Source organism: Acomys minous, assembly GCF_964271855.1.
Source record: "Acomys minous genome assembly, chromosome: 10".
Lineage (NCBI taxonomy): Eukaryota > Metazoa > Chordata > Mammalia > Rodentia > Muridae > Acomys > Acomys minous.
Genome location: NC_140491.1, coordinates 104907738 through 104925753, shown reverse-complemented (window position 1 = coordinate 104925753; position 18016 = coordinate 104907738). Strand labels below are relative to the sequence as shown.

Below are 18016 nucleotides of genomic sequence, written 5' to 3'. Positions count from 1 at the left end.
ATCTTCATCTTGTCTAGAAAGTACAGACTATACCACCTTTTCTTTGGCACCAAAAGCTTATCAGTAGGTAAGTCGGCCATTAGTGCTGTGCAACTTTTATTTATTTACTCCTTTGACATCATTTGCATTTTGTTAAATGACTATAGGAAGTGTGACTTATTTTTATAACAAAAACAGCAAGTTCTTCATTTGACCTTTGTCCTATGAGCACAAATATTAAAACATTTGCCTGTGTCTTCATCTTCCAGAATGTCTCCCTTCGAGAGTTTTCATCAAGGAACCACTAGGTTGAAAGTGCTGTCTTGATTATAAAACTAGATTCACAAGAGACTAATCAGAGAGGAATGCATAAATTCCCATCTGTACCCATTTCTACTGTGAGCTGGAAGAGCTCTCACTTCCTTGGAGCCACCAGGCCCTGTGCAACGTCCCATGGCTGAGGCTTCATTTCAGTGGAGACAAACAATGGGGCTCACTCATGAAACCCCCAGAAGGTAGGCAAGAGCTCTAGAAAGACTTGGACTGTCAGACCCCAAAGGAATAGCCCTTCTTATCGCAAGGTCCCGCTATCTGCAGAGAACACCTGGACCATGCTGGATGTCCAAAGGCAAGAAACAGTCTACCCAGGAGCTCCAGAGTCCAGGGATTTATCCAGCAAGATATTTTTACCTTAAACTCTTATCAAAAGCTGCCTGGCTAAAATCTCTTCACTAATGCCTTCACGTAGGCAGTATTACTTTCCTAAAAACTTAGCAAAGTTTAAATATAATACACCTTCTTCAGATGTTATTTCTTCACTAATATTTCTGAATGTCATTAATGATTTAATTAGGTTTGCTTTCTATATTCTGATTTCTCACCTTGCTAGAATCAATCATGCAGTCCAAAATTATAACCAGAGGTCGAGATTAAATTTTCATTCAAGTACACAGGCAAAATGCTGTTATCTCAAGAGCTAAATTCAGCTAAATAAGAGGCAAGGCAAATAGACCTACAGCTATTACTCCTTGGCTGACCTTGAGCCCCAAAGTGCGGGCAACAGACTGGCAAATAAGATGGCCTGAGAGGCAGGAAGGTAAATGGGATCCTTCGCTTTGCTTACACAATCCATGCAGCACAATTGATAAAGGTTATTGATCATAAAGCCTTTTCAACTAGAATGCCATCTCTGTAATCAGAAATTGCAGCAGTGAATATCCCAGTGCTAAACATTTTTCATCAGCTCAGCATATAAACATCGTAGTGGTTACATGCTGAGATAGTGAGCAAATGACTGAAGTCTCCTCCCTGAAATGAAATATAACTCAGAGATTTTAGGAATGGTTTTGTTTGTTTCTTTGGTTGTTTAGTTGGTCGCTTGGGTTTTGTTCTGTGGGTCAGATGAAATAGAATAGATTTCCTTGTTATCTTTCCACAAAGCTCAAGAATGGGATGGAATCTATATCTTATGCATTGAGAAGTTGCTAGAAAAAACTTAGACTGTTCATTGAATTTTGGAACAGTCCCTAATTTAAGTTCGATATTCAACAAGTCTTTTCCCAAACTTGCAATATTCAGCCAACCAATGCCTTTAGAGTTAAATCAGCCCAGGTTCAAATTTAAAACACACACCGCAGCTGGGGGGGACGGTGGGGAGGGACGCACTCTAGGTTTGAGGTTAGCACCCAACTGACATTTGCACTTCCATTCCCCAAGGCCCTGAGAGCATGCCACCACTCCTGCCTTGTCTGGCAAATCCCCTTCCCAGAATCATGTTTGGCACCCACAGTCCCCTCCATAAAAGGTAAACCAGCATGCCAGAATGTGCCTGCATCCTTAGGACTAGAGGAAACTGAGCAGCCTGGAGGTCTAGTGTAGGCGCTGACCCAGTAGCTACCTTCATGCAGATGGACACAGAAGGACCTTGGAACTCATCAGAAGAGGAAGCAGGGCTCTCTAGTAGGTGGGTAGTTGACTTATCCAAAGCCACAGCATCGGTTGAAACCCAATGTGGGCACAAAACTCTGTGGTTCCCAGTACCACCCGAGTCAGGTACATTCTGGGGGTTCTTATCATAGGAAGAATGCCGGGCCACCAGCCATGGCACTGCTTTTTCTTCGAGTGGAAGTGAACTAACTCCCCCTTTCCTCTGTCAGTTATGGGCTCTCCTCCAGAGAGCAAACCACAGAGGGCTCTCCCGTTCAGGCCACTCCACAGGCAGTCAGGTGAGCACCATTATCCTGAGAGGAAGACAAACAGATTCAGAACAGCTAAGAAACTTGCCCAAGGTCACACAGCGGGCAGGTAGAATCAAAGCATGAGCCCAAGACAGGAAGATGGAGAGGGAAAGCACACCTTTCTCCTCCGGGATGCATTTGGAAATCAGAAAGAAAAGCAAATCAGAGTGATAGGATGTTCCTGCTAAGGCGTACCTGTGTCCAAGGCAACAGCCTCTGCTCTGGGTCTTCACCCAGGCTGCGAGCCTCATAGGCAATCACGATGCCCTTAGAAACATCACCCTTGCTATCAGAGTGGTTCTGCTTGACTTTCTGAAACTGGAAAAGGTCTGGAAATCCCCAGGGATAGGGGAGAGTGTTAGTCACCCCACTTCTGCTTGCTTTTGGATCATCTCACTCGCTGGAGTCCTTCCTAACCCCTGACTCCCTCCCATGGCTTTCCCCTGATAGCTTTGTGATCACGCAGCCAAGAAGCAAGTGCAGAGTTCAGCTTTGGCATGCTTTTCCTTCTACTCGGGGAACGCGGGCTCCCGGGACAGGAAGCCACCTAGAAGTTGAAAGTCTGGCCTCAGGAGAGCTGTATGACTCTGATTTCCCTCAGCACATGCTTCTGCTCCTGAGAATTTATGAGGGAAGGTGGGCATGGGGCAGATGGACATATGCCTTGCCGCTTCCCACCTCCCCACAGAGGGGTGGGAGGACAGTCTGGAAGGTTCCAAATGCTAACTGGAGGCTGTTGCTTAGACACTTTCTACTTAGTGGGGTGGAGCTCTCAGAGGCATCCTCCCCCGTGCTCATGTGCTCTGCACATCTGGACCCGAAGCTTGCAGATGGGGTCCTATACTTAGACCCACCAAGGCGGGTGGTGACACTTTAGCACCACCTTCAGGGCTGCCTCCCACCTCCACACTGACACATGACTCAATTTCTCCAGCCAGCTCCCGCTGAGGGGGAATCAGTCCCTGAAATCCAGGGGAAGCTGTGCCTGGTCCGGGTCATCAGCCTTGAGATGTTTGCTTCACCCACTCAAGCCGCTCTGAGAGTATAAGGAAGGATGGAGATTTCTTCTCTGTTTCCCAAATGCGAAGGGAGGGAGTAAATACAAGGGAAACTAAGGAACAGCGAAGGCAACGGAATCCCAGAGATGAACCCACTGGGGAAGAACCGGAAGTCTTGAAGCCTTCCCCTGATGTCTCTTGAGCTTTGAAAGCCTTAATTTCTCATGGTGACTGTACTGGCAGATGGGGTCCTAAAAGATCTCCAGGTTCGTGTGTGTGTGTGTGTGTGTGTGTGTGTGTGTGTGTATGTGTGTGTGTGTGTGTGTGCGCGCGCGTGCATGTGCACGTGCGCGTGCAGTCTGTGGTGCAGGGGCCTTTTGCACAATTGGTAGGTGCTCCACCAAGGAGTCATGCACACCACCACAACCCTCCCAAGATTTCAAAGATGTGTAAATGATGCAGACAAACAAAAAAAAAAAGCCACCACCGTCATTTTACCTTACCAAGACTTTGGTGAGATCCATCCCCATTCTCCAAGGAACATAAAAGCCATGGGCCGAAAAAGCAAGGAAGAACTGCCCCCACCCTAAAACCTACAAGTGTTTCTCTGTGGAATGGAAGGGCCAGGGCGCTGGAAGCAGAGACTACCCACGCCAGTCTCTTCTCATACACAAGCTCAAAGGTTTGTTGTTGTTGTTGTTGTTTGTTTAGGTTTTCTAAGACAGGGTTTCTCTGTGTAACTCTGGCTGTCCTGGAACTCACTCTAGACGAGGCTGGGATCCATCTGCTTCTGCCTCCTGAGTGCTGGGATTAGAGGTGTGCATCAATGCATGTGCTTCTTGTTGTTTAATTTATAAAGAGCAGGAATGCACAGTTCTGAAGATGAAAAGCCCAGATCATCAGCCAATACGTTCAGGGCCAGGCAAGAGCCCGCTTCCTGTGAACGGCATCTTCCTGAGTGGCCACGCGACAACACCATTTTGTAGGTATTCCTCTGACACCCCCCCCCCACTTCCACTGTGCTATCTTACTTGGTCTCTGTAGGCAGTTTCTTTTTCCCTCCACATTTTACTTTTTTAAAAAGCAATTTATCCTCTCATATATGGCATCCTGACTGCATCCTCCTGCCTCTGCCCAGTACCCTCCCTCCTCCCTCCCCACCCACTCCTCTTCCATTTCCCTTCAGGAAAGGGCAGGCATCCCAGGGAGATCAACCAAACATGGCATGACAAGTTGCAATAAGACTAGGCACCCCCTACCCAGATCTAGCAATGGACAGGACATTCTCCACAGTTGAGTGGAGAGTGGGGTCTGACTTTCACACGAAGTCTGGTGCCCCATATTTGACCACGTCCCCTGGATGGGGAGGCCTGGTGGCACTCAGAGGAAGGATAGCAAGGTTCCAAGAAGAGACTTGATACCCTATGAGCATATACAGGGAGAGGAGGTCCCCCTCAGTCACAGTCATAGGGGAGGGGAGTACGGGGAAAATGGAAGGGAGGGAGGAATAGGAGGATACAAGGGATGGGATAACAATTTAGATGTAATGTGAATAAATTAATAAAATATATTTTGTAAAAAGACTAGGCACCTCCCCTCATATTAAGGCTGGATGAGGCAGCCCAGGAAGGGGACAAGGGTCGCAAAAGCAGTCAAGGAGGGGGACAAGGGTCCCCAAAACAGGCAAAAGCATCAGAACCCCTCCCACTCCCTCCGTTAGGAGTCCCACAAGGACCAAGCTGCACCACTATAATGTCATCTTACTTCATATCTTCTCTCATGTTTCTGGTCAAAAATATTCAGTCAGTTCCGGGCCGAGACAAATTAGGGAACAGAGTGTTGTCAAGTATGAGAGTCAGAGTTTGGATGCCCAGAACCCAAGTAAAAGCTTAGTGTAGTGCGGAATGCCAGTGACCCCAGTGCTGGGGGCTCGTGACAGGCAGATCCCTGGGAGCATGGCCCTCAGGAACAGCTGGCACAGCCGCCCACATTCAGTGAAAGACCTGTTGCAAAAAATTAAGGTGGAGAGCAATAAAAGAAAATTGGTCTCTGTCCTTCACATATGCACACAGTAGCACACACATACACACAGGCGCATTGAAATGAATCTTCAACAGCTTTCCTAACATCTGTGGTAACATGAAGACGCTCCAGGTTCTGAATATATATATATATATATATATATATATATATATATATATATATATATATATATATATATAACTTTTTATCCAAACTAAAGCCATATTTAAAACAAAACAAACCAAAAACCAAAAACTGAGCAACTATTGTTTTTAAACCATGAATGGCAGAACTCAGATCAATTCGTTGTTGTTGTTTTGCTCTTTGTTTTTGTTTTTCAAAACAGGGTTTCTCTGTGTAACCTTGGCTGTCCTGGACTCGCTTTATAGACCAGGCTGGCATGCGCCACCACACCTGGCTGAAATTTTATTTATTCTCTTAAAGTACTTTTGTTCTTCATATTCTTCCCTTGGGTTTAATTACTGCTGTTTACTGATGTGCTGAAATATTACATTTTCTTCAACACACTAGAGTGAGCATTATCAATGCCAAAACAAAACCTCTTACATCTGAGCCTGGTAAGATGGAGTCATGTGCCATGAAGAGGCATTTGGGCACCATGTTGTCCCAGTGGGTACCACAGGAAGGCGTTCCCAAATTGCTACTTGCTGCATGATCTAGCAATACAATAACAGGCAGCCACTAGCCAAGGACACTGGCCACATACACGTTGCCTCTGCTAAAGAATTGCAGTCACCTATTGGGGTAGCCACTGTAACTGGTGTGTGTGGTGGTGGAGGTGAAACTCAGCCTTGTGTGTTTTAGGCAAGCAAGCCCTCTGGGCTGTGGCCCCAGCCCTGCTTCTATTCCTTTGTTCAATTCTTGGAACCCACATAAAGGCAGAAGGGGAACGCCAACACCACAAAGTTACCCTCTGATTGCCACACATGTGCTGTGACATATGCACCCCTACACACAATAATAATAACACTGATGATAATAATGATGATGATGATGATGATGATGATGATGATGATGATGATGAAGAGGAGGAGGAGGAAGAAGAAGAGGAGGAGGAAGAAGAAATTTTAAGCCCACGCCCTTTGCATGATTGTCACATTCATAAATTATGTTATAGGGCTGGGCAATGGAGACAGGGGCAGGCAGATCTCTCTATGTTTGAGGTGGGCCTGGTGTACATAGTGAGTTCCAGGACAGCAAGGGCTACAGAGAAACTCTGTCTTGAAAAACAAACAAACAAATATGTTATAGTACCTTGACTTTCTAGATAAACTCTAGAAAGTTGGTTTCTCTAATGCTCATGTTAGGTTGACATCAAGAAGGGTACTTCTTAATGAAAATATTAACCAAGATATGCGATTTATTGGAAGCCACAGTACTCCCAATTAAACAATTTCTTTTTCTTTCTTTCTTTCTTTTTTTTAGGACTTTTATTTTTATGTGCATTGGTGTTTTGCCTGCATGTGTGTCTGTGTGAGGCTCAGATCCCCCAAACTGGAGTTCCAGACAGTTGTGAGCTGCTGCCACGTGGGTGCTGAGAACTGAACCCAGGCCCTCTGGAAGAGCAGCCAGTGCTCTTAACTGCTGAACCATCTCTCCAGCCACAACAATTTAAAGTTAAGGATAAAACCTTTGGGGATTGGAGTGGCTCAGACAGCAAAGGGCTTGCTCTGAAAGCTCGAGAACCTGATTTCTCGAGTGCAGCACCCAGCACGTGAAAAGTGGCAAGGTGGCGCGCATCTGTAACTTTAAAGCTGGGACAGCAGAGACAGGTGAAGCCTTGTTCTCACCAGCCAGCCTGTCTGCCCAAATGGATGTGCTCTGGACTCACTGAGAGACTTTCTCTCAAAAAAAAATAATAATAAAATAAGCTGGAGGAACAACTGAGAAAGACCCTCACTCAACTTCAACTTCTGGCTTCCACATGTACACACATACTTGTGCACACACACGTACACACATACATGTGCACACCCACATGCACCACATACAAATGTGTGTGGTGGTGATGAAGACTTTGAAACTAAAGATCTCAGGTCCAATTCTAACTGTCCAAGGACAAGGAATGGTTACTTCCTGTGACTTATTTACCTCACCAGCGAGACCGCTCTGCCTTCCTTGGTTTGTTCCTGGGATCCTAGATCAGTTACTACACATAAAAAGCCCTCGGTGGCTCATGCGTAGCATGAAGCACTTTTTTGGCAACTCACTAGCGAGAGCTTAGGGCATATAAATGGCAATAATGACAAGAATCTGTCAGAATTGTACTGCTTTGTGGCTTTTTCAACCCTGCAACACAAAATATCTCATTTGTCATTTCTATTCCTGGCAAGGCCAAAGGAAATAGCACTGCCGTATCATTTAGCTAGGAATGGCATAATTAATGAAGTCAAGAGTGGTTGCAAAAAGCTTGCGCTATTTCTGCACTGGTGTAAGATGGTTGTTATGGCAACCATCCCCGTCAAGGACCCTGGGCAGGGCAGAGAGTGCCCGTCACAGCACATCTGTTTCTCCACTCTGCTGATTAGCTCTTGTTTGCAACAACAAGCAGACGGAAGTAAAAAAAAAAGGGGGGGGAGGACTTTTTTTTTTATCCGTGAGTCTGTTTCCTAATACAGGAACGGGGCGCTAGCTGCCTCGGAAGGATGAGGAGTGTCCTGGGTCCTGGATACCCAGGATGTATCTCAACTGGGAGCACTACAACACATCGTCAGACTGTACGTCGCAGGTGGCGACTTTTAAAATGATGTGTCTCAAACGCCAACTTCAGAGTATTCTCCTGCCATTCTTTTGGGACTGTTTCATCTACGGGGCATCTCCCACACCCAGCACCTCCTATGAACACCCTTAAAACCAAGCAAACATGAGAATCCTTTGCATGCCTTAGTCTAGTCATCAATTAAAATGGGGCTTGCATTCATTCTCATACTGTCTGGAAAACCAAAATGCTTCAGCTCTTGCTAGGTAAGCAGATGGGTGTGACGCTGCGTCTAACTAGGGAGATGGAAAAATACTGTCCCCTACTGAGAATGGACTAAGAATACATAATAAAAAGGCACGTATCCGAGTCGTGATGTGTGAATCAGTCTCCGTGAGTGAGAAGGTTTCCTCCCTGTTGTACTCAGGGTTAGCAAGCTCCACGTCCCCAAACTCAACACTCAGCTGGCATGTAGCAATGGCCACTGAAGGGGCATGTGCTGGTGCTGGCCTGAAGTCCTCTCCTTACCAAGGCTTCGTCCTGTAGTTAGCTAAGATGTTGGGGATGTCCTGGGCAGAGGTACAGTGTTTCTGTGGCTGAGGAAAACTCAAGAGCTCTGGGTAGCAGGCACTCACCACTCAGAATGGAAGTGTGTTAATATTTAATAGCTCGCATGGCCATGCCTGCATACACCAGCTAAGCATAAGGAGTCAGTTCAACACGGTCTACAGATTAAGTCAATGAAAACTTTAATGACAATGTAGATTCCTTTTCCTGGGCTGATGTCAGTTCTAACAAAACACACACACACACACACACACACACACACACACACACACACACACACACGCACACTTTCTCTGGTCTTCTGATTTTAGCCTATATCTGAAGCTTCTTTTTTTTTTTTTAAAGTATTAAACACAAACACATTTCTACTGTCTCTGTCCACTGCCTCCTGTTAATCCTGTTCAATTCTTCCCAACATGTGATGGCAGGTCTGGGAGGCTGTCAACTACCCTAATCCCTTGCTAACACAAAGTAGCTTCCATCCCTTTCTCCTACCCACAGGACATTATCAAGTGTGTGTTGGATGTAAATATGGCCTGAGTGATACTAATGTAGATACCATCGTGAATTATACTGGAAATCTTCGAGCGCAGTGAACCACTGAAGGCAGCTTCCGGCCACCCTGCTCACCCTCACGCTGCATCCCTGGGCATGTGGCCAGGCAGAGCAGTGGGTTCCTCCTAACACTCATGCAGTCACACTAACAGAGGAGCCTGAGTATTTACAAAATAACATATGCAAACACTCTATGCAAATCTAAGATGCTGTCAGTCATATTTTGATTAAGAGAAACAATCCCCCAAGTCCTCAGTACTTTCCTTTGTAGCACACCACTCACTTTTCTAATGCTATCATATGGTGACTGCTTGGATCCCACCCCTCCAAAAAGTGCTTTATGTCACAGGTGCTAGTTAGCTCTTACAGACACACACACACACACACACACACACACACACACACACACACACACACACGCCTGTTTGGTGTCTGGTCTGTGATTTCAGCCTATATCTAAGACACTTTTGTGTGTGATGAACACTGACAATTGCTTATTTTTCCTTTTTTCCTCTCCTGCTTCCTGATGGATGATTTCTCAGGAATAAAATAAGATCAAGGATCCTTTCATTGGTCATCTGCAAGTCTGATTCCACTGGCCATGTTAGGGCAGGCCCTATTGTTGCATTTACTCTAAACCCACTTATTCACACAGACTGGAGGAAAAACATATTACAACCAATATCCTACTTAGGATTCACATGAAGACAATGGAGATTTGAATCATTACTGATTATACTTTTTAAAGCCTGCATTTGACCCACAGCACTGTTCACAGTGGAAAGCATACATGCTTGACACACTCATGGGACAAATGGGAGGTTGTTCCTGTGGGCATATAAGAAGGGACAAGAAGCATAGAAGAAGCAGTGTGAAGCTTGGCTGGGGAAAGTGATACTATGTTTCTTTTTTAAAATTAATTCATTCATATTACATCTCAATTGTTATCCCATCCCTTGTATCCTCCCATTCTTCCCTCCCTCCTGCTCCCACCTACTCCCCTCCCCTATGACTGTGACTTGGGGGGATTTCCTCCCCCTGTATATGCTTATAGGGTATCAAGTCTCTTCTTGGGTAGCCTGCTATCCTTCCTCTGAGTGCCACCAGGCCTCCCCATCAAGAAGACATGGTCAAATATGGTGCACGCGAGTTTGTATGAAAGTCAGTCCCTACTCTCCACTCTCCACTCAACTGTGGAGACTGTCCTGTCCAGTGGTAAGATCTGGTTAGGGATTCGAAGTTTATTGCACGTATTGTCCTTGGCTGGTGCCATAGTTTGAGCAGGACCCCTGGGCCCAAATCTGCCCATCATAATGTTCTTTTTGTAAGTTTCTAGGACCCTCTGGATCCTTCTATTTCCCCATTCTCCCATGCTTCTCTCACGGAGAGTCCCAATAGGATGTCCTCCCCTCTGTCGCACTTTCCTGATAAGTGAAGACTTTCATGGGATGTGCCCCTCGGGCTAGTGTCCACATCTAAGTGAGTATATACCATTTGAGTCTTTCTGCTTCTGGGTTAAAAGGTGAGGATGATACAAGCTAAAGCCTGCAGGCCAGGACCCAGCACCTGCCCTAAGAGAAGCCTGCGTGGGGCTATAAGAAAGCTGCTGTCAAGGTCCTACTTCTTGGACTCGCCCACTGTTCAGTTCCTCCACTGCATTAGGCAACGAGACATGGCATTTCCCTGCTAAGGAGGGAGCCAGGGCCAGACAGCCTGGGAAACAGAAGCTCACATGGGCCACCTCACTGCCCCATACAGAAAGAGTTGACGTGCTTTACTCAAGCCAACTGAAGTTGGGAAGCCACAAACATCTAATAAGGACACAAAGTCAGGGAAGAGCCCTTTTCACCTCGTCCTGTGGCTCTGAGAACCAGCTTGCCAAGAGTAGACCAGGAATGCCGTCTTCCACATCAGGCCACCCAGCCAGCTGAGCAACCCTGGCTAGTGTCCCTTTCAGGACTGATCAATTGAACAGCTTCAGAGCCTTTCCTGAACTGCACTCCATTCATCTTGTTCCTCGGGTCTCATCACCAACACATTCATTTATCCAGAAAATACTCTTTGAGCACCTACTCTGGGCCAGCAGTGAGTTGAGAATTGAGCATCTATGTCCCCACCAAAGCTTCAAGTCCTGGGAGGTGACAGTGGGCTAATGGTAGACTGGGGGTGTGACAGCTAGAGTGACAAGCTCCTATCTAGGGATAAGTAAGAGCCTCAGTGTGGCCCACGGGGAGGGCAGAGGGAGGGAAATCTGTTGCTCACTACTGTTGAAGAATTAAGAAGTGAGGTAGGGGAAAGAAACTGAAAGTGGATCTGGATAGATTTAGAGAGAGAGAGAGAGATTGGAATGTGCTAAGAGGCCTTTGTTCACCATCCAAAGGAATTGCGAGCCCTTCCTCCCCTGTGCGGTTCACAGGGCTCTTATGAAAATGTATCTATTCATTTTTACGTCAGTGGTTGCTTTGCCACAAACACAAACAGCCCAGATCATCTGAGTAACTAACTATTTGCCACATAGTTTTAGTACCTGCATTCATTTACTGTGAAACTGTGCCCAGCTCACAGAAAGCAGCATTTGGAAGTCAGAAAACTGTCTGCAAAGAGAGATCACGTGGACTGAGATGTAGGCAAGTGGCGGGTGAGTGGGGATGTGGGGGTTAGGTCAACACACGGTTTGTGGTAGCAGGAATGCCACACTCAAAGGACCCACATTTGTGCGCTGAGACACAATCACACTGCAAAACACAACCAATACACAAAACAATCTGTCTCATTAAACTGCTGGTTTGAAGGTTGCTGGCTTTGTAATCTTTAAATATATATATATATATATTAGATCTATAAACATGTAACAAAAAACTTAGACCTATTGTCATATGTTTAAACCTATTTAAGAAACATTTATAATAAGTAAATCCTGTACTCTGCCAGGTTTTTCTTTTTGTTTAAAGTGGGTATGTTACCCAAATAAAAAATGGGGGGCCATATATAGTGGCGAACATTGATGAAAACTGAATAGGGACTGGAATGAGCCACCCACTGCCCTAGGAGACACATGGGCCATCCTACAGAAGACTGACCATGCAGAGAGAGAGGAGATGGAACGCCATCCGGGGAGGTGACTGCCTGTGTCCTCTGATTTAAAGAATCCAATTGCTTCCTCACAGAGAGCTGCTTTCAGGTGAAGGTCGGAGCGCTGCGGAATGAAACGCTGACCTGACAAACAAACTGCACGGGTGACTCACACACGCCTTACCCAGCTAGAAAGCTCCCCCGCTTCTGCATACCTCATCTCTGTGTCAAGGCCAGGACTAAATTAGGCCCAAGTCCTGTTCTACTGCAGAAAGCTAACAATATACACAGGAGAAGTCACTGTGTACCTGGCAGAAGTAGCCAGAAAGACTGTGTGCGCTCCGGAGACTGCGTGGAGCTGAAGTGAGGCTCGCCACCAAGCCATGGGTTGTGGGCTGCATTTATCTAGGAAAAGTGGCCGTTTCTAATGTGGATAAAGGCTGGATGCACTCTCTCGCAGAAGGTCACCTTTTCCTACTGGCATGAAGGCACCCTATGGGCGGGCTGTGACTTAATCTTGATTCTCTGAGACTACGTCTTAGCAGTATCACTCACCAATGAGGATCTCAGAGTTCTATAAGGATAAAGGATTTTCCTCCCTGAAAAGTTTAGAGAGCATATGTCTTGACCATAAAAAGGCACTCATCAAATGCGAAGAACTATATATTTTCTGCTTACCTCAGGGGCCATCCAGAATGGGGTTCCTACTGATGTGTTTCTCCGCAGGCGTGTGCTTGTAAGCTGAGCAGAGACACCTGCAGGAAAAGGGTACCAGAATTTAGTAGTGAGCATAAGGTGCTAGACAGAGGCCAGGCACAGTGGCACACACCTGTAGCCCAGCACTCGGGAAGGCAGAGGCAGGCGAATCTCTGTGAGTTCAAGGCTAGCCAGGTCTACAAAGTGAGTCCAGCACAGCCTGGGCTACACAGAGAACCCCTGTCTCAAAACACACACACACACACACACACACACACACACACACACACACACACACACACACAAAACACAAGACAAAACAAAAACAAAAATATATGCTAGAGAGAGGCTGACAATGTTTTATATAAAAGTTCAGATAGTAACTATTTTAGGTGTCATAGACCTTGTCATAATTATCAACTGCTGCCATCGTGTAAAGCAGCCGCAGAAAAACACAGTTGAATGCATGAGGCTGTACCTAAGTAAAATTTCATTTATGGATGCTGACATCTAAATCAAGGACAGTTTTCACATGTCATATATTCTTTCAAGTTTTTAGCAGTCATTAAGAATATAAAAATCAGATTGAACACGGCATCACATGTCTGCAATCTCAGCATTTGGGATCCTGCTGAAGCAGGAGAATCAAGAGTTAATGTCCAGCCTGGGCTACGTAGTGAGTTTTAGGCCATCCTGAGCTATAAGAAGATCTGGTCTCAAACTGCAATGGCTATGTACATATACATGATTCTGAGGTGATGGGTGTAGTAAAATCAGGAGGTGGCCATATTTGTCCGTGAGCAGTCCTTGGTTAACCTCTGAATGGCGCTTTGATCATTCTATCTAGATGATCAGAACTTCTATTTCCCAATGAAAATTCCTGTTCATGTATCTGCAGATTTGGAATAGAAAGAAAAACGTCAACAACCATAACTGGCCTAAAATATCTTCCCATTGTGTTTCCCGGTTAATTCAGATGGGCTCTTTAATAAGTGCTTCATTTCACAGAGGAGGAAGGTTGGCAAGCTTTATCTATAGGAGAGCATCAGTGCAGACACAGAAAGACGTCAGCGCCTTATCTAGCCTACAAGACTAGAAACTTGGCAAGACAGCAATGCCATTTGAGAAAAATGGAAAAAGAAATTGACAGCATTATTATTTAAAGCTCAATCAATGCTCAAGACCTGAATCTTAATATTATTCCGATGTCCTTTAATGACCTCTCCTCTCTGTACCATCAAATAAGGCGGAAGTAGTAAATGTCAGCTGGATTAAAAGTCCGGAGACCCGCTCGCTTTCCAGCTCAGTGACGCCTTTCACTAGCGCCGTGACTGCCACAAGTCCGAGAATCAGTTTTCCCACCTTCAAACCCAGGATAAATGGCAACAGTCACACCCGACATACAGGTTCATCTAAGACCAGATATGAGAATAATCGTGTCCTTTATAAATGTAGGGTGTAGCACAGCCCTGAAGAAGATGAGAATGTTGGCACTATTGCCACTGAAGACAAGACCTCAAGCCTTATCCTGTGTGCTGCTTAGCAACGGACGGGGCCTGCACGATGTGCAGAGAACACCAGGCTGGCTCCTGGCCTCACCATTGGCATTCTCTTTATTAGAGAGCCCGGAAGGGCTGCCATCTCCCAGCCACCACACTTGAGACAAGGACTCTGCTGTCCAGGCTGGTCTCAAACTCCCAGACTCAAGTGCGTCCCCCTACCTCAGCCTTCTCAGTAGCTGCGACTGTTGGTCACAGTGCCAAAGACAATTCCCATTCTGCCAAGTCTTCCATAACAATGTAGTAAACAAACAATTACACCTTTCTGGCTTTAATTTCTAGAAATTTCTTGTACAGCAATAGAATGTTCAAGAACTTTTTACTGCAAAGATCTCTCTCTCTCTCTAAGCTTGCAAAGCTGGCGCCTAGACAAATTGGTTTTAAGTTCTGTCCTCACCTTTCTAGCCTATTTCCCTTCTGGCATATTAACTGCCTTCATGTGGAAACTGCATGGCTACCACGGCACACAGCTACAGGTCCTGAGAGCCACAGATGCTCTTAACTATTGAACCATCTCTCCAGCTCCCAACTTCATTTTTTCTTCAAAAAAAAAAAACCAAAAAAACAAAAAACAAAAAACTTCTTCTTCACCAATAGTTTGCTGGCACATTCTTATGCCAAGTTATTTCTTACGCCCAATTATTTCTTACCAATTAAAAACAATGAATATTAAAAACCACTGTCTTATTTTTACTATGGTGACATTGGTAACGCTCTGAAGTGTTCTAAATGGTTTCTCACTATTTGTGACAGTAATGCAGAAGTGCTATTTAGAGGAGTAAACCGTTCCCTATGCCAAAGAAGAGGAAAACTAAACGACATGTTGGTTTAGGACTACCAAGACAGAATGCTGGGAGAAGAGTCAATATTCTCTGGCCTCAGGTGATGCTGTCTACATTTTCTGTTAATGTTTTTAGGTCAACCAGCCTCGTGTGTTGACACATTAGTCAGAGTTTCACATCTCTCAGGCCCAGAGGACCAGTTTACCTTCTGTGCACTGCAAATAAGTATGCCCAAGGCTAGAGAAGTCATTTTAAAAACCAAACTGCTTTCTCTTTTCATATGCAAAAGAGAGATGAAAAATGTAAATTACAGACAATTGCCCTGAGGAGGGAAACTTTCACAGAAGGCAAAAAACAAACAAAACCAAAATATCATTTTCTGTTAAGTATTTCTTTTGCGATACTTTTATTTTCTATTTTTAATAAAATTGCAGAAAATAATTAGCAAAAAGCATCTCCAAGGGTGTTCCATCTGGAAAAGCCCCCCACACTCCAGCCTGTTTGCCTGGAAAGTCCCTAAGCTTGTGGTGCAGCAGAGAGGCCCCCGTCTTTAGAGAGTGCAATAAATTGTCCCCTTTGGCTAAAACTGCACACATCAAGAAAACAAATGACACAGTCATTACCAAAGTCAACGAGCTTAACTCCTCCTTCTGTCGTCAGAAGAATGTTATTTCCCTTCACGTCACGGTGGATGATTCGGTGATGGTGCAAATGCTGAAGGCCCTGCGTGGCGTCCAGGGTACCACCAAGGACACAGAGAGGAAGCGGAGCTGTCAGCAGATGAACTCAACAGTCCAGTCAAAGCCCACACTAGCTAGCACCATCCCGAGGTTGAATTCCCACTGTTAATGAGCAGTGAGGAGCCAAGCAGTGCGCAAATTGTCCCCTCCACACCATGGCCATCCTTACCAAGAGGGCTCCATACAGAATGTAGGATATCACAGCTTCATCCAGCCGCTCACCACATCTCAGGAGGCCCTTGACAAGCTCAGTGACGGAGCCCCCGTTACACAGCTGGGAGAGGAGGTCCAGGACAGAGAGAACCCGGAAAATGAAAAGAGAAGACAAATACATTTAGAAAGGGTGGGGGTGGGGGGGGAATCTACTGATTACTGACAGTGTGGTAAATTTGCAGATCACAAAACTCCATCCTAAAATAATTAGATTGTAAATTTATATTAGCCAACCAAATCAGGTTCTTTGTATATGTAGGGTTTGTTTTGTTTTGTTTTGTTTTGTTTTGTTTTGTTTTGTTTTGTGAGAGACAGGGTTTCTCTGTGCAGCCTTGTCTATCTTAGACTTTGTAGATCAGGCTAGCCTCAAACTCACAGAGATCTGCCCGCCTCTGCTTCCTGAGTGCTGAGATTACAGGTGTAGGCCACTGAGCCCAGCTGTGTGTATTCTCTATTCAAACCAATGATTTATGAGTGAACATGTTGATATCAAATGACTTTTTAACTGCCAAGCAAAATATAAAAAGAACAAGTTATTACTTAGAAATTTGAAAGAGACAGTGTATCTGTAACCATGATAACTTACTGCATACTTTTCACTTTTTCTGACCATTGTCTTTTTAAAAATGCATTTTGAGGATGGAAAAAAAAACTGAAGAGACAAGATGAATACCCTTGATACCAGACAAGAGACAAACCTCAATGATTTCAACCCCACCTGCCCCCTAAGCTGGCACTGCAGGCACCAGAGGCTTGACCAGTAACTATTCTAAAGGTGTCTGTGTTTGTCAGCTCTGTGGAGCACTTGACTTCCTCTGGTTCAGCTTGAGGCTTTAGGAGACTTTAAGCCTCTCTCTCTCTCTCTCTCTCTCTCTCTCTCTCTCTCTCTCTCTTTCCTCTCTTTCTGTCTCTGTCTCTCTCTTTCTCTTTCCTCTCTCTCTCTGTCTCTCTCTCTATCTCTCTCTGTCTCTCTCTCTATCTCTCTCTGTCTCTCTCTCTATCTCTCTCTGTCTCTCTCTCTCTGTCTGTCTCTCTCTCTGTCTCTCCCTCCCTCTCTCTCTCCTTCTTTCCCTTCCTCTTTTTCCCTATCTATAATTTAAAACATCCTAAGATTTCATCCACATGCTGCCCTTATCGTATAGTGTGTATCACCAAAGTGTAAATACAGTAAGCAAAGTCTTACTCTCCCAGCAACTTAAGGGTTTTCAGGGATAAGCTAGACTGATTGCAGAATTCAGTGTGGGTTGGTACGAGCCACCTTAAATCAAGGCAGCTGTGGGCAGCATGCTGTACACATTTTTCTGGGGAGTGAACTCAGAGTTACCTTCAGAAGGCAGCGGCCAGCCTTGGGCTTATGTAAAAACCCTGCTTTAGAGACTTGGGCTCCCTGCAGTGCTTGTCCAAAATAAGAGTAAACTAGTTGGGGGTGGGGGTGCTCCCTTGCTTGAGTGGACTGGCTTTCTTACATAATGAAGCTGGAGGAAGCACAGATCAGAGTTACACTAGAAGAGACAACAGCATATTAGGATCTATTCCACTCTAGTTATGAACAACTGTAGCATTTAGAGAGTGTGTGACTAAAACTCTAATAGGAAATCACGAAATCCTTAAAATTAACACAAAAGTACTATGAGGAAATGTTTTGCAGGGACCCTCAAAGCTATGAACTGCTTGAAGACTATGACAACCCTTTGGGTTTGATACTGTATTCTGTGACCTTGAGGTCAGCAGTCTGCCAGTATCATGTTGAACTGATCACTCATCCCCATTGGCTCTGTCCCAAATGTAGCCCAACATTCTATCTTCCTGTAGCATAGATGTTGGATGTCTCCCAAAGCTTATCCATTAAAAAAAATTGGCCTTCAGGGTGGCACTCT

General features: G+C 45.2%; 1 protein-coding gene across 1 annotated transcript in view; it reads right to left on the bottom strand.

The window, feature by feature from the left end:
* The window catches only part of LOC311607591 (myosin-IIIb-like), a 156051-nt gene that overhangs the window by 112513 nt on the left and 25522 nt on the right, over window positions 1–18016 (bottom strand). The window contains exons 4-6 of the mRNA XM_084799477.1: window positions 16096–16200; window positions 15810–15909; window positions 12828–12904 (exon numbers count right to left, since the gene is read on the bottom strand). Coding sequence (XP_084655603.1) covers window positions 12828–12904; window positions 15810–15909; window positions 16096–16200 — 282 coding nt within the window. The remainder of the gene's footprint in view (window positions 1–12827; window positions 12905–15809; window positions 15910–16095; window positions 16201–18016) is intronic.